The 20,003-nt window shown below is 40.6% G+C and overlaps 1 protein-coding gene across 1 annotated transcript; it reads left to right on the plus strand.

Moving 5' to 3' along the window:
- Window positions 1–4,839: 4,839 nt before the first annotated feature.
- On the plus strand, window positions 4,840–19,298 carry acanb (aggrecan b). Its single transcript, XM_025056474.1, is given in 20 exon segments — window positions 4,840–4,922; window positions 8,814–8,889; window positions 9,573–9,956; window positions 10,366–10,540; window positions 10,631–10,758; window positions 10,866–11,159; window positions 11,262–11,462; window positions 11,993–12,167; window positions 12,293–12,420; window positions 12,507–12,800; window positions 12,920–13,036; window positions 13,207–13,314; window positions 13,750–14,175; window positions 14,177–15,097; window positions 15,190–15,294; window positions 15,402–15,560; window positions 16,008–16,090; window positions 16,216–16,360; window positions 16,554–16,733; window positions 17,035–19,298. Coding segments are annotated over 19 exon segments (4,185 nt in total). The 5' UTR covers window positions 4,840–4,922; window positions 8,814–8,819; the 3' UTR covers window positions 17,127–19,298.
- Window positions 19,299–20,003: the final 705 nt, after the last annotated feature.

Below are 20,003 nucleotides of genomic sequence, written 5' to 3' on the forward strand. Positions count from 1 at the left end.
TTTCTTATTCATACCTCGTAATCACTGCCCCTTAGTGGTGAAAGGGGGTTATTACAACCAGGTTTTCAGATGAAATTATTTCATGTTCAAGGTCTTATTTGCAGTGATGTAACAATTATTTTAACCAGTTATTTTTTGTCAGCGTGGACTTGGAAAAGGGGGTAATCATGAGTTGGGAGATACACAACTGCAGCATTAAATCTTTCCACTAGATGTTGCTAAATACTACACAGTGTTCCGAAAGTGACATATACTGGACACACAAAAAAATAAATAATCTAGGCTTTGGGGGTTTGAGAGCACAGCCAAATTCAAATATATGAAACAGCCTGATCAAATGACAGTCATTGTTTAAGATGTTGCCTGATTTTAATGTAAAACACATCCCAGCAGCTTTCCAGGCTTTATAATTTTACAAGTGTTGAAATATGAGGTTTTATTTAGCCACTTTTTTTGTCTTAATTTATTGGTCTTGTTTAAAAATTCACACATTAAGTTGTATTCAGAGCAACAAAAATATTGTATGGCTCTCACGGAAATATATTTTAAAATATGTGATTTTTTTGGCTCTCTCTCTGCTGAAAAGGTGGTGAAAAGCAGGGAGTTCGGGACCCCTGCTTTAGGAAAATTCGTTTGTGAGGGACAGAAGCCACACACAGTCATGGCATGTATGACAACATATTTTCACAGATCCCCATATTTCCACAGTCTCTTCTGACTTCCCAGTTTTTATCCCAGTCATCACAACTCCACGCTCTGTCTCTCAGACTGTCCAGTGTGGCTGAGTGACTCTGTCCCATCATGCAGCAGTACATGAGAAGCTGGTCTGTACTGCAGTATAAAAAAGTAGTGTTAACTGAAAACCAAGACCCACGTCTCCCCTCCCTCTTTTCATCCTCTTCCTCTGACCACCAAAACATCTTATTCGGGTAAAATTATGTAATGCTTTGAAAATATTGCGTCTTCCCCCTCCCTGTTTACTTTGTTTAGCCAGGAACTAATTGAGTTTAAAGGGAACTATTATGTATGGTCACATTGGGTTTCATCTTTCATGTTGATTTCAAATAAGGACAGACAAACAAAGGAATTAGAGTAAAAGTGACCATGTAAATAATAAGTATATCCACCTACAGAGCACAGAGGACGGTAGCGGGATTTGTTGTTCCTACTTTAGCCTCTTACTCAAATAGAAAACAGGAAAGTTTTCCTCATCATGTGCAGTTACTGAATGTAGATGATTTAAATGACTCCACTGAGTGGCCATGTGTCCATTGCGTGTCTCCTCTGGTTCACCTTTTCCAATATTTAAATTACTTTAATAATAAGGGATGTCTGACAATATCAGCTAACCAATTTTATCGGCCCGATATTAGCATATTATGTAATATCTGTAAGAATCGTTGTTGGTTTTTCCTCCAATAATGAAAACCTGATATTGCAAAGTCACTAGATGGCAGCATTGTAGTTTATTTAACTAATCTCATACTAATTCAGTGGTTTGTACAGATAAATAAATTATTTTTGCCAAGCCAATATCGGTATCGGTTGATATCGGAATTGGAAATTAAGTGTTCAGACAGTATCGGCATATCGGATATCGGCAAAAGGTTAATATCAGACATCCCCAACAATAACACATAAACAATTTCATTTGCAGGTTAAATGATAAAAATGTCTCTTTTCATGAAGGTCACTGACCCTTGACCTACAGTTACACAATCACTGTGCTGTAACTGAGGGTCTGTCTGTGTGACATTAGCTCCTTTTATGTACCCATGTGAACCCTACCAGCTTTATAGCATTAAGAGAGGGCTAATCCTCAGCCTAATCCTGAACCATGCTGCTAAGGTTCCCTGATCAAGATCATCTTTCAATTGAAAAAAATTCAATCAAAGAACATTGCTTCCTACTGTACAAACTTTAAACCAAACCAAAGTGAGTGAGCTCCTTGGCATGTGATGTAACAATTTGTTCAGTCACTTTTGTGTCATTGCACGCCATGCAAATGAGTGTGCTGTCTTGACGTGCATTTAAACAGAAAGTGCATCAACCCCTCGAGCCAGGGAGACGCCTCAGCACTTTTCCTGTGCTTGAAATTTGTCACCCTGAAGAAAAAAGCCTCAGTCTGCTTCCAGTCCATCCCTCCCGACTCTCTGTGTCAGCAATATTCCTGCTTGTTTCCAGCATGTGGCTTCTCATATTTGGATAATTTGAGCCAGAGAGGCGAAAACAAGTGTCTCTGTGTTGACCTCCCTCGTCCACTCTGAGAGGTCTTTCAGACAGACTCCGTCACACACTGCATTGCTTCAACTTGCAAGTCAGGTCTGAACTCACAGGGACTGCTAATTAGCACAAACCATTCAATACCAGCAGAGTTTTAGGTGTTTGGACAAAGAGACAAACAGACACTTTCAATAAACTGCTTCAGATAAACAGGACTCAACTCATCTCCAGTTCATTAATATGTAAAATCAAACCTTTCAGAACAGAGTGGTATTCATCGTGTGTGTACCACTAGGTAACAGGATATCACACACATTTAGAATGGAATAATTTTCATTTTCTGAGTCAGTTCCACTTCATGTTCATACAAATAATCTCTTCAAGAGCCACACGGTGAAAACACACCACCTGTCTGTCTGAAGAGACGCTTTGTGTGTGTGGCTCCAACACATGAAGCCCATTCTCTTGACACTTTTAACAACCTCAGTGTGATGTCAGGTCAATAACAAAATAACAAATACATTTCCTGCTTCTAAACACAGAACATAAGGATATTTTTTTTCAGATCTTCAAATTCCTCTGAGAGAGAATGTTTGTGGTCTGGTTGAGAGACAGCACAGAGAAGACGACGATGTCTATCTTGAAACTATACCGTGTGTTTACAGTATACATACACTGTATGTGGCAATAAAGGGCGGATGGTAACTAAATGTGGCCCAAACAATGTTGCCACTTTAATCCCATTTAGATTTTCCAGGGATGTAGTCCAAATAAAGCCTGACAGAGTGTAACAACAGGAATACTACAGTACTCGTAGTCAAGCCTGTTCGTCCAGACATGTGTGAGCAGATTGGTGGAATTTTATCAGGAGCATGGTCGACTCCTGTGATTAAGGCATTTTAATAAAAACATCTGAAGATGCTTTACTGTCTTACAAAGAAATATCCTCATTGTTGAAACACTGACATCTGACATATTTAGGCAGAAATGAATAGAGTTTCCAGTGTGAGAGACATGTGAGGGCACAGTGTTTCCATAATGAACTCCAATAGGCATATGTTTTGGAAAGTTGACCAGTTTGTCTCACAGACGGTTTAAGTTCACACTAGCAGCCACGTGAAGTGACTTTTTAATAGGATTAACACACGAAACTTGTTGCCGTCTGCCTACTGATATAGATTAATAAGTCAATATCGCTAGTTTAAAGGTTTGGACAGTGACATTACAAACAGCTGCTGAAGTTAATTTTCTCTACATATTTCTCCAAGGGGAACTCAGCTGCCAACAATAGAATTCTGTGGTTGTACAGTAGAGGACATAAAACTATAAATATGCAAAGGAATGTCAATAGAACATTCCTTTTCCTCCACATTGAGATCTATTATCAGGAAAACATTAAGGGTGCAAAAAAAGCTGCAGCATAAATCTATAAAGTTGATGTAAGGAGGTGGTGCGGTATAAAAATGTTGCGGCATCTGACTCTCTGTGCCGCTCTTTGAGAGACTCTCTCCAGCAACAGCTGATTGACATGAGTGATGGTGAGCAAACCATGATGTTTCTATTTCATTCCTGTGCAACTGCCGAATAAACAGTGCATTTGCAAATAAGAACAGAATTAGCGCGTGAATCAGCTCTTAATACACTTTCCCTTGAAGATGTGGAACGTGAGTGCGATTCAGTGAGTACACTGAGAGTATTTACACCTCTGAATAGAGTTTGGTGGAAGATGGACGAGAGACACGCCTGTCCTCGACCTCAAGCCAACATTAGCATGTTTGACTTTAAACTGAAAGCACATAGAGATCAGCAGCCAAAAGCTGCTGGAGTTGGTAAAACAGTATGTCTACACCAGGGGTCACCAAGGCTACCTATCAAAGGAAATATCTGGCCACTTTTTCCTTCAATTATAAAAGCTTTACCCTTTAAACGTAATAATTATAGTATATGTTAATAAACCAGAATTGTATGTATATTAAAACATGCTCAATACATTTGGTCTCTCTGATATCATAATAGAAAAAATACTCACTTTATGAGTTATGGCACCTTTTTCTGAGCTAGCATCCTAATGCTAACTCCTAACACAACTTTCAATTGTTTTTGACACTCACCTAATTTGGAATTTGAAATCCTACAGCATAAATATGGCAGTAATATTTGCTACGGCAGCCCAACTGGATATGAACAGATTGAAAGTTCAAATTTTAACAACGTGGACACCGTTTCCTTGTCAGGTGAATTTTTTTTTAGCCCACATGTCACAGTGGGTCATGCTGAAGCTAACCTTGTGGACTTACAGTTTCCACTCCTTCTTGTTGATGTTGCATCACAGAAACAACCTTCATTCAAACCAGTTTTTAAGAAAATCCTGTAAAAGCAGTGAAATGATCTGATTCACTTTTTTGATTCTCTGATTCTGTCCTGGTTCTGTCTTCTGAGTCTCATGGCAGTTTGTATGACCTCATCAACTGGCAGGACTGGACCTCTCCTCTCTCTCTCTCTCTCTCCCCCTCTCTCTCTCTCTCTCTCTCTCTGTCTCCCAGTAGCTCTTCCTCTTCTTCCCTCCCTCCCTCCCTCCATCTCAATCCAACATCTAAATGTGTGGTGGAGTTTGAATAAAGCTTCTTTCTGCTCTCCTACACAGGCAGGAGCAAGAGGCCCCTGGAGTCACTGCCACTGGGAGCTTCGGAGCATCAACGGTACGTTCACAACTAACTCCTGGAGTCACTAACAAGGAATACTGTGAAGGGGTTTTAGGGAATTCTCTGCTTCACCTTTATGCTCTGCTCCAGGGACAGATATTGATTCAGGTACTCACATATGAGACTGAAGGTAACTTTGATTTCTTTTTACAATCAGTGTTGAACTAATAATCATTGTGGACGCAATTAGAATAAATCCAAAGTATGAATGCTACATTTGACTTTTTCAGTTTTATAATCAGACATGTACTTCTTAATTTGCCACTTTATATGCGCAATGGATTAACTTCATTTTCTTCTAATTCTCAATATAAGACACTGTAAACTTTGCCATGACAATAGTATAAATATAAGTGAATGTGGCTTAAATGTAAGGAAAATGTAAAAACTATTGAGAATTTGTGTCAAACAATACAGAATATCTTGAAATTCTTCATTACTAAAATCTAAAATGAAGATAGCGACACTGAATAACCAATAGAATAAATATTTTTTTAAATATATTTATATGTTTAAATATTTGCTCAGGCCAGACAAGCTCAAGCAAACTTTTTTAAAGAAAATGTATTTACCTGTTGTGTCATTATCTCTCGATTAATCAGATTTATCTGATACTACCGTAAAGTTTCAGCCACATGTTGAAATCCCGTTAAATTTAATGTGATCTTAAAGACTGGGGACAGGGGATAATTATGACTTTTTTTTTTCAAACATTCTCACTGCAGTCACTAACATGGGGGAATGATGCATAATAGAAAAAAAAGGTTCTGTATTTGAGGGATAACCTGTAACTATGGTAACATCGGGCTGTGAGAGTGCACACTGTGAATTATAATTCTAAGGTGACAGGAAGAAAAATACAGTTGGCAGCTAGAAAGCAAGTGGTTATTAGGTTCTGGCTGAATTTAAAAATGTAATTAATAAGCCATTATATTTGTATGTAACAGGTGAGTCATTGAGTTGAATGCTAAGTTTAGGACAGAACAAAGAGAAAATCTACCATTTAATGTGAATGTTCTATTTATGTAAGTGGGCAATGCACACACAGGGCTACAGGTTGTCCTTAAACTCAGGGTGATGAGTAAGAAGACATGTATGAATGATTTCATAAAACTACTGTGACTGTGATTTTCCCTGTCTAACTAATGCAGTGGGTCTGTATGAGTGTGTGTGTCTGTATGAGTGTGTGTGTGTTCCCTGACACAGACCTTACAGTATGTGTCAATACTGATATATGTGCACACCTTCTGCCTTTACCAGAAGGTTTTAGACGTGCGCTGCCACACATCCCCCTCGTGATCTATGTTAGTCTGTGTGTGAACCTATCAATGTGGACTCTGTTCTGTTACTCAGGGACTCATGAGGGTGGCAGCAGGGTGGGTGGAGGGGAAAGGTATTGAGGTGGAGGTGGTGAAGGGGGGCCTCCCCTGGATGCCCGCCCTGTGTTTACCTTGGCAGGGCTGCACCCCTCCCAGACCCAGCCCTTGTCCGTTGCTGGAACAGACCAAGGCCTTATTGCCCTGCGTCTCTGCTGGGAGTGGAACATACCACAGTAACCGAACAGGGGAGCCGAAGCCATCCCACTGACTGAATGGGCACACTGTGAGGAGAGGGGCCGATTGGTTTGACCTGTCCTGCACATTATGAAGTGGCTGAAATTTGAAAGATGCAAAGAAGCGAGTGGAGGGTCTGCTCAATGACTAAACAGAAGGCAACAAGAAGGTTTTGGTTGGCTAGCTGAAGAAATGGGGAAATATTTTTGGCTGGTGCTGTCTGCGTGGATGCACTGTGAGAGCAGGAGCAGAGTTTAATTACTGTCCGTCTACTAAAGACTAAATATTTCTGCCAGGCCCACCATGACTGAAACAGTTTAAATGAATTACCTCTTTGTACAGAGAAATATTTAATGACTTTGATGCAGTATCGACATTTGAAAACACAGATCTTGTTTTTTGTTTTTTGTTTTTATTTGAGGTAGAATTAGCTAATTTAATGAATTACACTAACTACCCAGAGCATTTATAACTGACAAAAATTCATAACTGACATTTTGGTTAATATTTCACAGTAAATGAAGCAATGAAAACAGCAGCTTTGAATTTGTCAAGTCAAAAGCCTTGTTGTTTTATACTTCAATATTTTGAAACATAGTCAAAAAATAAATGCCGCCTTGCTTCCTGGTTTAGGCTACATGCCAGTGTACCCCTGGGCAAGACAGGATTCATAAATACATCCATATTAGTGTTGGTTTCAGCATATCCAAGCAACAGCCTTAAAATAAAAAAATGACTCAATTCTAGGCAGGTCTTCACAAAGTAATATCAAAATGAATCACAGGCGGATGATCAGAGTCCCAGAATATGTATGAAGTGGATTTCTCCCTGTGTCTATGACAGTGTGGTGGGTTTTCTTTTCTTTCGGAACTTACTCACAGGCGCATCTTAGACAGCAGAGCAAATATTAGTCTTGCACTGATGTGTGTGGGATCAGAGAAATGCTGAGAATGATAAAAGAACACATCCTGCATTTTACCATGGCTCAAAATGCCACCTTGTGTTCATAGGTAGGTGGCTGGAAAATGCAATAAATGTTCACCTCTTTTCTTCTCTGGGCCGTCACTACCAGACTGCCAACGTCAGCTCAGCTAATAAACAAGCTTTTTAGTTGTGAGGTTCCGCAGCCAGAGCTGAGGTCCTGTGAACACTTTACAACGAGGGTTCAGTTGGAAACTGAGTATTTGACTTTGTAAATGTCACAGCAGAGGAAAGTTGAGAGACGTAAGCAGTGTGGTCATCAGCTGTTTGACAGGAGTTGGATAACAAAGTCATGCTTTGGGCTTGGTGAGGAAGACATGATGTCACATTGTCATGGGCACGCTCATTTGTTTATACTCTACTACTGAAGCTGGGTCACAAAAATTCACAGAAACAAAGACAATAAGATTCAAGTTCTAAACGTCTATCAAAATATACTGCAACACCTGAAGATAGAAAACCAGATGATGAACTGGACTGAATTAAAGGCATAAATGAAAAATACATTCATCCGTTCTATAGTTGACCTGGTACACACATCTTTAACATGAGGTCTAATGAGCATGGGACTTTGAAATGGCTCCATCAGTCAATGGGCCAACTGCCTACAATTAGGTCCAGAATGAGGAACACTCCAACTCATGGTCCTTGGTGGTTTGATTCCCATTTATAAAAGATAAACCTGACCCAGACGTAGATACAGAAATGAAAGGATTTCTACAGTAACAGTCACAGCATCCACTGTATTACCCTATATACACTGTTCCCACTCATACCAACAGACACACACACACACAGAGAATACGTTGAGATATTTGGTAAGATGGAAAAAAAACAAATGGAAAAGAATCACAGATGAATGACTCATTGGTTTTCAACTACTCAGTAAAAGCATTTCCCATGTCCACAGACAGAGGGGCTTTCATTCCTCACAGGGCATGTCCGGTATTTTCTATTGATACTGCAGACTCTTGACGCGTTACCTCCCTTTTACTTCATGGAGCTGACGTAATCAGTGAATGTGCCGTTCAACCTGAATAACATGCAGTATAGTCTTAGTGTAGGGCAGTTAGAGAGAAACGCAGTGGTGAGGTGATAGTGGAAAAATAAAACCACTCATTAATCCAAACTTTACTGCACTGTTTTTTCAGCATCAGTTCTGGTAAGGAGACCCTTGTTTAGTTTTACAGTGTGTTTTTGTACTTTTATACTGGAATTGTGGAAATTATAGCCACTTGGTACTGACTTTAAGGTCAACTGTCTCTAAACCACATTTTATTTCAGTACCTTCAAGCACGCCTGTGTTTTCAGGCTGTCAACTTAATTCCTTTTTTCCTTAATTGTCTTCTTTCAGGTAACAATGACCTCTTTGCTTCTGCTGTGTTTGTTCGTGCCCCTCATCTCTGCAACAACATTTGAAGATCATGCAGGTAGGTGTAAAAATAGGGTAAAGTTATTTTTATAAAGGTTTACCTTTAGCTTTTTTGATTTTCTTAAACCCCATGCGACTAATTTGACCCGTCTTTAATCCCACTGCCTTGGAAATTTTTGGCACAGTGTGAGTGTTTCCCAATTTACCACTTTCCCAAATATGCAGCGACAACATATGGTTAAGTGTCGTTCACAGGTTATTTCAACTTGAACTCAACTTGAGTTTCATGGTCATGGCTCTCAAACTATTAGCTTTCAACTAAAAGTTCTGCTTTGAATCTGGACTATTATTCTCTAAAATAAATGGACTGCAGAAGTAATAAAATGTCTACAGTTTATCACTGAAGTATATAGTTATCATATCATACTTAATCAAATACTTAACAATAAGTAATTAGTGTTGTTTAGTTCTATAATCAAATTATAATAAAAGCTAAATGGTTAAAGCAAACTGTAGATTGTTTAAATCAGTGTTTCCCAAACCTTTTTTCTGGGGACCCATATTTTAAAAGTCACAATCTTTCGCGACCCAAGTCAATAGACATTATTCGTAAACTCCTGGGAAACATGATATATATATATATACATATATACATACATATATATATACATATATACATTTAGGTAAAATAATAAAAAGAGGAAAATAATAAGAAAGTCAAATTCTCTACCTCTTCCCCAGATTTGGACAGCACATTAACAGTGAGCATACCCTTGGAGATGCCCCTTCGACCACTGCTGGGGGGCAAAGTGGTGGTGCCATGTTACTTCCAAGATAACACGGTCAAAGATCCTGGTGCTCCAACTGTTCCACCGCTCTCCCATCGCATCAAGTGGTCCTACGTCACAAAGGAAAAAGTCACTACCATTCTGGTGGCATCAGAGGGAAAGGTTCAGGTACAGGCAGAATATTTGGACAGAGTGACAATGGTCAACTACCCCCTGGTGGCCACAGACGCCACACTAGAAATAACAGAGCTGAGGACCAAAGATTCTGGCACCTATCGCTGCGAGGTGACGCAAGGCATCGAGGATAACTACGACTCTGTGGAAATCCTTGTTCAAGGTATGGAACAGAAGCTAAGACAGCCCTTTACTTATTAACTAACTAACCAGTTAGCTTAAAAACAAAACAACTGGATAAGAATTTATCCAGCACTTACAACACAATCCTCTGCTCACAACATCCTGTCACAATGCTGCTGCCAAAGCAGCGACTGCTGCCAACAAGCTGTGCCAATACCTTCCTTACCCCACGGTTTACTTGTCGGTCACCGGGACATGCTCCTGTTTATCTCAGCACGGGCTTGGCAGACCAGGTGTCCAAAAGTATAACCATCAGTGCCAAGACTTTGTGCAATAATTTTGCACAAGAAAAGTAGTAATAGAAGACAGATGTTCAAACTTATACAGAGTTGTTTTCAAATACCAGAATATTTAATGGTAGTCTTTCTGATGTCTTCTTCATCTAACAGGTATCGTGTTCCACTACCGAGCCATTACCACCCGCTACACGCTGACGTTTGAGAAAGCCAAGGCTGCATGTATCCAAAACAGCGCCACCATTGCTACTCCCGCCCAGCTGCAGGCTGCCTATGATGATGGATACCACCAGTGTGATGCTGGGTGGCTCTCTGATCAAACCGTTAGGTAGTTGAAACCACACAGTGCCCAAGCTTTTGAATATTTGTCCAATGTTGACTTTCTATCTCCTAACAATATGTCACTTCATTTCCTAAGGTACCCCATTCACTTTCCCAGAGAACCTTGCTACGGAGACAAGGAAAACTTCCCAGGTGTGAGAACTTATGGAGTCAGAGACGTCAATGAGACCTATGACGTGTACTGCTTTGCCGAGAAGATGTCAGGTACTTTCATCTTACAATGGCAGCAAAGGAACACAACACGGAGAACATCTGTAAACTGGACTTCATATCCAATTATTCCCTGTTGCAAATGTGTTGTCTCCCCTCAGGCAGAGTCTTCTACTCCATGTCAGTGGAGAAGTTCACTTTCTATGAAGCAAAAGATCAGTGTGGTAAACTTGGTGCCCGACTGGCTACTACTGGAGAACTTTACCTGGCCTGGAAAGGTGGTATGGATGTGTGTAATGCTGGCTGGCTGGCTGACCAAAGTGTGCGCTATCCCATTAACATTGCCAGGCCTCAGTGTGGAGGGGGTCTTCTGGGAGTGAGAACTGTCTATCTGCACGTCAACCAGACAGGATATCCGTACCTAGACACTCGCTACGATGCCATCTGCTACCGAGGTTCACATTATAAGTGAAAATGATTTAAGTGTGGACTTCTTATGCATCTATTGACTAACCAGGCTGTGAATTGGTCATTTTTAATCCTCTTTTTATCCTTAGACGGTGATGATGAGAATGTAGTGCCTGGAAGGACCACGCCTTTCCCTGACATCATTCGAATAACCCCTGCTCCTGGGGTATTACCTAGCATCACTCCAACCCCTGGGGGTGAAGAGATCAGGGGTGGGGAGGTGGACATCCTGACTCCACTACCTGTTCCTCCGAGTATGACAGAAATTGATGCTCCAATGGGTCCCAAAGGTCACTAACTACAAATAACTTTATTTGTTAATATGTTTAATGTAAACCTACTACAGTAGAGTTTACTTTTGCCTGTTGGGTTTGATATAAAGGAGACGGTTTCTTCATACTTTAAACTGATAATAAAAATCAAAGTCAGTGAGGGAAGATTAGAAAAAAATTATGTTAAAAGTTAAACTCACTGGAGTGAAATGTTTACAAATGTCCAAACAGTTTGGGTGAAGACTAATCTAAGCACAGCCACATTAATTAACAGTCATTTTTGTGGAATTGTATTGCTCTTTATGTGCTTCTGTGTGTAAAGGTTTGCAACTGTATCTTAATGTTAGTTTAAACATTACATTTACCATTATGTTCTCTGCCTATCACATACTGTACAGACAGAACGTACTAAATGTCTCCCAAAACCAATAACAAAATGAAATCATTAAGTGACAGGTGAATACATAAACAAGGACTGTATGATGTATGACAATATAATAAAAACTCAAAAACTCACAATACACTCCCACCCTCTTTCCATACTCCAGGTGTTGTTTTCCACTACCGACCCATCACCGGTCGATACACTCTGACCTTTGTGGAGGCTCAGGAGGCCTGCAAGAGTATCGGGGCAGTCATCGCAAGTGGCCAGCAGCTGCACGCAGCCTTTGAGAAAGGCCTGCATCAATGTGATGCTGGCTGGCTCCGTGACCAGACTGTTAGGTGAACCAACGTTCAAAATTAACCACTCACCACTGTAGAGAAAATATCTTGTTTTAGTTATTGCTCTTCAGCCAGTCATTTTGAATATATACACATCCTAATATGTGCTGTTATTTTTTGATCAGGTATCCAATTGTGTCACCCAGAGATAATTGTGCAGGAAATCTTCACGGCCTTCCAGGAGTCAGATCCTACGGCCTGAGACCAGCCAGTGAACAATATGATGTCTTTTGTTATGTAGAAAGTTTACAAGGTGAACAAACTGACAAATGTATAATAATAAGTTAATTGTTGACCTGTTTACTCTTATTTTAATGTTTGTTTTCTACTTTCTCTCAGGGGAGGTCTTCTTCACCAGTGACTATGACAGCTTCTCTTACGAGGAGGCTGTGCAGCATTGTCAGAAACTCAACACCACCCTGGCCACCACAGGCCAGCTGTACGCTGCCTGGAACCAAGGCCTGGACAAGTGTCGTCCAGGCTGGCTTTTGGACCGCAGCGTTCGCTATCCTATTACAACTCCCAGGTCTCACTGTGGAGGAGGCCAGGTGGGAGTTCACATCATTTATGCCTTCCCCAACCAGACAGGATTCCCTGATGAGCACTCGCGCTATGACGCATACTGTTTCAAAGGTAAGACATAATTAGACACAATGATTATCATCATTAATCATTAATGATTTGTGATAAATAACAATAAATGTTCATCAAAATTAAAGTAACCATGCTTTGAATATTTGATCCTTTTCTAGGTTCAGTTGAAATTCCAGTTGTTCACATTGAAAATGAAACCAGTGTAAATCAGACAGAAGTGACTGAGGAGGTCATCATTAAGACAGTAGTGACAGTTGACCAGTTACCACCCATTGGTAAATATGAAAAAAAATGTAGTTGTTTTCTTATTGTTTGCGTACTGTGTCTCATATTTTGTACTGCGCAAAGTGCAATAAATAGCATCACAATATTTCAACTAAATACACATTGTGCTTGGTAAAATACTCTTGTTGTATTTCTGACCTTGTTTGTGTCATGTTTTCAGAAACAACAGTAGTCTACAATGAAACTGTGTCTGGAGAAAACATTACTGACACTGAGGAGTTTATTAACAAGACAACCATCACCATTGTCCTACGCCCGGTTACTCCTGGTAAGGCACAGAGAGACACTGATGTGAATGGAAACTGTCCCTGCTATTAAGAACTGTGTTTTTAGATTTTCTGAAAATGCTGTAAAAATGGATAAAGGACTCTAATCCTTATTTTGCAAAAGGCAAAAAAAAAAACTTTGTATGCTGATAAACCAATAAATAATTTATTTGCCTCTTCATGTTATACCCATCATTTTTGTTCAAAACCATTGTGACAGCAGGCTTCATACAAAATAAGGCCTAACCTGCTGCAAAAATCTATGAAGTTTCTGAGTAAAGACATCAGAGATCTTTTCACCATCAGCACAATTTAAATATCAGTCCCTTTGGCGGCCTTATTTCATGACGACTGTTAAACTGCTTAGACCTAGAGGAAATTATATCTTTCTTTTTAAACGCTGTATTAAAAAAAACTGCAATTTCTATTTTTTGCAGCGACTCCTTCATTAGCCCCCACTCCTGTTGACACATCAGGTTCTGGTTCAGCTGATCACTCAGCCAGTGGGGAACCCTCAGCCAGTGGGGAACCCTCAGCCAGTGGGGAGCCCTCAGCCAGTGGGGAGCCAGTAGAGTCTGGTGCCAGTGCCAGTGGTGACATCTCTGGTTCAGGACAGGGTATCAGCTTTATTGGAAACACTAGCATCATCTCTGGAGACAGCTCGGCTTCTGGAATTCCCGAGGAGGTAGAGGGAGGACGTGTCATCTTCTCAGGAGATGTTTCTGGTTCTGCTTCAGGATCAGGGGAGGTGATCGATGGGCAGCAATCTGGCTTTGGGGTATCAGGATCGGGCTTTACCAGTGGAAGTGGGGACATCAGTGGAAGTGGGGACATCACTGGAAGTGGGGACATCAGTGGAAGCTGGAAGTGGGGACATCAGTGGAAGGGACATCAGTGGAAGTGGGGACATCACTGGAAGTGGGGACATCAGTGGAATGGGCGAGACAAGTGGAAGTGGGATCGCGAGTGGTAGCGGAGCCATAAGTGGAAGTGGAGACCTTAGTGCCAGTGGAGACCTTAGTGGCAGTGGAGAACTGGTGATCATCATGGTGGATGGAAAGATGGTGAAAGTCCCAACAACACACAGGAAACCTGACGAGCAGCTGCTGGGAAAGGAGGGTGTGGAAATAATTGAATTTAGTGCATCTGGTGCATCTGGATCAGCAAGTGCCTCTGGGTCAGCCTCTGGAGAACTTTCTGGCATCTCATTTATTGACCACAGCGGTATTGACCTGACAGCTGAGCCGTCGGGTGAGCAGGAGCTGTCTGGATATCGACCCTATGGCTCAGGGTTCCACAGCGGCCTTCCAAGCGGGTTTGTGTCTGGTGAATCAGGCAGTGGTTCTGCCTCCGGAGATGCTTCCCAGCACAGCGGTAGCATCGTCTTCATAACAGATGAGGAGATGATTGAAGTAACCGGGTCACCACTAGAACGTCAACCTGAGCAAGGCAGAGGGGTGGTGGAAGTAAGTGGGTCAGGGAGCGGCTCAGGGATCCACCTTGAATTCAGCAGTACCTCGGATCAAAGCTTTCATATTTCAGGGATTGAAGTCAGTCCTGAGGAAGTGAGAACTGACGGCCTGTCAGTTGTCCTGCCGCCTGAATCAACAGTGTCCCACAGTGGCTACATCGCTAATCTAAGGCAATCAGGACTTGGGGAGGTGGAACAAGTGACTGACGCAGTCATTGTAGTGACCCCTGACCCAGACTACACCTTCCCCACCACAGTACCATCGGTGTCATTACCAAGTCCTTCTGTTATGAAGGAGCCTGAAGTAGTAGAAGGTATTTAAGATTTAGATGTTTTATTTAAATAATTCATTTGTTTTGATAAATAAACTGCATAAACCTTAACATATGTTGACATTTGCTGTCAGACCCTTGTGATCCAAACCCCTGTGGTTCGGGAAAATGTTCGGTGCAGGCAGAGATTGCTGTATGCGAGTGTCCCAACGGTTTCACCGGTGAAGATTGCTCAGAACGTAAGTCGCCATGCACCAAACTAGAAGTTTTTCCTACCATGTTTATCACAGTGACTTCAACAGCATAATACAGTATGTTATATTAACAAATGTCTTGGGTGTTGTAGCGCTGCAGGGCTGTGCTGAAGGCTGGTTGGATTTCAGGGGCAGCTGCTACCTTCACTTTGCAGAGAGATATACCTGGACGGACGCAGAGCAGCGCTGTCAGGAGCTAAACGCTCATCTGGTTAGCATCAGCTCCCAGGAAGAGCAGCAGTTTGTCAACTGTGAGTATCTTTTTAGTGATCGCTAGTTGGAATTATCACTCTTGAGTTCTATTTAAATTTGTGTTAATTTTGCTCTTATCTTTTATTGTCCACAAAAAATACATTGTTCTCATAAAAATACCTGTGTTTTGGTTGAATGCTAACTCTTATCTTTATCTTAGACCGTTTATGGCTAACATCTAGCTATTGTATCTTTATCTTGGACCGTTTATGGCTAACATCTAGCTATTTCTCACATACCTACTTTATAATGATTATCTCTTTGGTTTGTCATGAGGTCTGCACTGTTTTTATTTCTAGAGTTTCTAGAATTCTCAGTGAACAGAAAAGAATTTATTACACAAACAGAATGGAAAATGTTTCTAGAAAATCGCAGGAACTAGCACAGAAATGTTCAAACTGCCTCCTTTGTTTTAAAGCTGAGTTCAGTTTCTCTCTGTGACATAGCAAACGGACAAGACTACCAATGGATTGGACTCAACGACAAAGATGTGCAGAATGAGTTCCACTGGACAGACGGAAGTCCTCTGGTGAGTTTGGTCAGGAATTGTTAGCCTTAGTCTATCATTAGCTAGAGAAAAAAATAGCCGGAATTTAGCTGCTTCGTTTTTCTGATCACCTACTTAACCGATGTACTGTAACGACCTCTGCTCAGAGCTTTGTGAACTGGAGGCCCAACCAGCCAGATAACTACTTCAACTCTGAGGAGGACTGTGTGGTGATGATCTGGCACGAGGGAGGACAGTGGAATGATGTGCCCTGCAATTACCACCTTCCCTTTACATGCAAAACTGGACCAGGTATGTGCCGACTTAGAAACAGGAATTCATTCTTTCGCTGCTGTTATATCTCATAGGTAGAACAATGATTTAGAGTAAGATTTTAAATTGAACAACCAATCAAAATAAGTGAGTGACAGTAACATGTTAGTTATATTTAATATTAAATAAAAATAATATATAACAATTATATACAATTGTCTGCACATTTCAGTCATGTGCGGAGCTCCCCCTGTGGTGGAACATGCACGGCCGATGGGCGGAAGCAAAGATCGCTACCCTGTCAACTCTATAGTTCGCTATCAGTGTGATGCAGGCTACACACAGCGCCACCTATCTGTTATACACTGTTTGCCAGATGGACAGTGGGGGGAGCCACAAGTGGAATGCACAGGTGAGCTCACAGAAATTTCATTTTTAATAACATTCATGACAAGGTTTTGATCAAACAGAAACTTTTTATGCCATAATTAAATTAATTAATTGATAATTAAATAGTGTTTAATCTGTAAGCTACTCACAGGTGTGTAAAAGTAGAACAAAGTTTGGCAATGTGGGTAATATTTTGTACCAAGCTCTTTGTATTCTAAGCAGAACCTTTAGCCTCACCAATCACTTCCTGCTAATTTATATCCACTCTTTGGCCACTCATGTTTACATGACATCATCAGTATGCGTACCTTTTTCTTCCCCAGCTGACGCCAACAGTAACAGACTACACAAAAGGTCCGTCAGGAGAAGACGTGCAGTGGTCAGACGCCAACAGGAACAGAGGAAGTTACTCTGAGCAGCACAGAAAAGGACATGCAAGAGCCAGAAAGGACCCCTTTTTAAAGGAGCATGGACACCAATGCAAATGCCCGACCAAAAAGATAACATTCCATCCCATGTATATACACACATACTAAAGCACATTTAGACCAGACTAAATAGCAACATTTAATAAAGTTTTGGTTGTTTGTGTGTCACTCTACCCCCCCTTTCTGTTGACGATTGTCTGATTTACACTATTTACGTTTTTTGAGGTGGTTTCTTTGAAAGAACGATCCCCATTTAGCGACTGACACTTTCCACGGTTGGTTGAAGTCTGAGTGACACACAAACAATGTCCAAAACAGTCCAAGGTTTTTTCAGTTACAACAGGTCTCTGTTATGTCAGACATAGATTTTTGCTATTGTAGAGTATTTTTCTAGTTCGGTGCTTGTTAGTGTTTTTTTTTTTTAATTTATGTGTGATCTTGAGACTGGTGAAACAGTCACAGGGCAGGACGGTGATTCCCAAATTTATTAGTTGTGATTCCACAAGTTATTGCAGAATCTACATTATTTCAATGTAGCTAAAGGTTCAAAAGAGGGGAAAAAATACAAATATTTGTGTGATAAATAATGCTTTAGGAGAGCCATACTGTGTTGTCACAACCTCTGGTTTGAGAACCACCGTGAACTGATGGCTCTAAGAACGCAAAGGGCTGGAAAATTTACAGTGAATCTTCACACTTCCCATGAAAAGTTAGGTTGTCGTGCTAACGGCTAAGATGTGTAGCACAATGGCAGCCAAGTCTCTCTAAAGCTCCATGGTAATTGTGTTGTCAAACTTATATTTAGCATTTATTATTAATATTAATATTTTTAAATACAGTTGTTGCAGTATGTTCTGGTAAAAATTGAATATCTAAATTCACACACATTTATTCCAGTAATATCACCAAAAATCACCTATTTATTTTGCTTTATTACATGAACTCCTGTGTGAATTTACTCCAATTCCCAGGAAACACTGAAATGTTCCAGTGTTTTGTAAACTTAGGACGATTGTGCTGTTCCATTCAATAATGAATAAAAGTCCATGAAGGGCTCCCAGTTACGGTAACAGAGCTGGATTAAAAATAATCAGCACTCATGCACTTTTAGGATTCAGCAGTTACATCTGTGCTATTCACCTGGATCCAGTGCACTTTAGAGAGTTTCACAACAATGGTACGAATATATATGAATATAAAAAAAAAAAATCCTAAAAAAATTAATTATTTGGTAGTTGGCAGAAAAGGGAAGCTTGACTAAGGTAAGATGTGAGATCAATAGTAAGACACTGAAGTAGCTGGCTGGATGGTGCTCAACTCTGTTTCACTGGATTGTTTCATGATGCAAAAGATCCTAGATTAGAATTTCTTTTTTTTTTTAGCAACTCAAGAGGGATTCATGATCTTTGTCAACTCTGTCAGACACAGACATTTGAGTGATGAGTTTCTTACTATAAATGTTCTCACAATTTCATTAAAACAGCAGGATCTGTTAACAAACAGCACATATACTTCAATCCTATAACTTAACTGTTAACCTGTTTGTTGATGTGTTAGTAAAAACTGTGAAGCTACAGTTATGAATTATCTATGACCTGGGCCTGGAGTTGGTGCAGAGAAGACGGAAAAAAAAAAAAAAGAAGAAGGAAAGAAAAAACAAAAGGCAAAGGTGGAAGGATCAGTTTGAGCCTCAACATTCTGCCTGGTGTTTCTGCAGAAATGTTTTTAAGACTGAACATCATTTGAGAAGAGCTGTTGCAGTGGTGGAATGTCCTTATTAATAATAAGAGTGGAGATAAAAGTTGAGCGAGATCAGCAGGTAACGAATAATGTTGACCATGACCTTTTCAAAGGTCAAGAGAATAAAAAATAAATGAAAACATCAGTCCAAAAAAAACATATTCCCTGAATTGGCAGAACGTGTGTTTTGAAATTCAAATAAATAATTTAACACCTTTGAGGCCGGAATTTTAGACATTCCTGAATGTTTAATTTAATGTCAACATTGGAGATTTGAACTATATTTAAACGGATGACAACGTGCACAACCCTGCACAGAGACAATCCCTGTCGTGATTTTGTCCAGATCCCGAATCTTGATGTGAACATGCAGTTTACCTGTGCTGTGCTGGACCAAATAAAACTTGGAATCAACCAACTCTGAAATGATTCTTCGTACTCAGCCTGACTCTCATTCATTCACTACAAATTCACTATTCATTATTAAACACCAACTGGAATGAGTGTTGGTTGGATCGCGTCTCACTTATGAAAATCCTGGTTTTTCTAGAAACATCATCACCTTCACTGTGCAGGAGTCATTTCATGTGAGGTGAACGTCTCTGAGCCGGAACACACTTGGCATTTAGTTTGTTTTTTACCTTCCTGTGGAACCCGGCCATGAAAACACACACGGTAAATAGCTCCTTTATCAACCTATACAGCGAGTGCCTTCATCACTACAGTGTGTGTGTGTGTGTGTTATTGCAGCCCTGCATGAATATTGCTCCATGTGCGGTTGCACATGTTTACGCACATGTATGTGGTGTTTGTTCAATTACATTATCAAGGCCGCTGCATATTAATCCTACATGTGTGTGCGGCTGTATGTCCAGGAATGTGTGCGTCTGCTCATGTGAATGTTTGAATGTGTTCGCTCCTGTTTGGCCAACAGGTGTAAATAAGATGTGTTTATAAAACCTGTTGGCCGTATAATCAGTAGGAGTTCTGTTTGCGCCAGGGCGTAGCTACGTGTTTGACTGCACTCGTCTAAATGTGCAGCGTTGCCCAGACAGAGTGGCGCGTGTTAGCTTTACATACAGTGCCTGTTCTGTGTGGGTCGCTCGCCCATCTCACCTCTCTCT

Source organism: Cynoglossus semilaevis, chromosome 6 (assembly GCF_000523025.1).
Source record: "Cynoglossus semilaevis isolate Cse_v1.0 chromosome 6, Cse_v1.0, whole genome shotgun sequence".
NCBI classification, from domain to species: Eukaryota; Metazoa; Chordata; class Actinopteri; order Pleuronectiformes; family Cynoglossidae; genus Cynoglossus; species Cynoglossus semilaevis.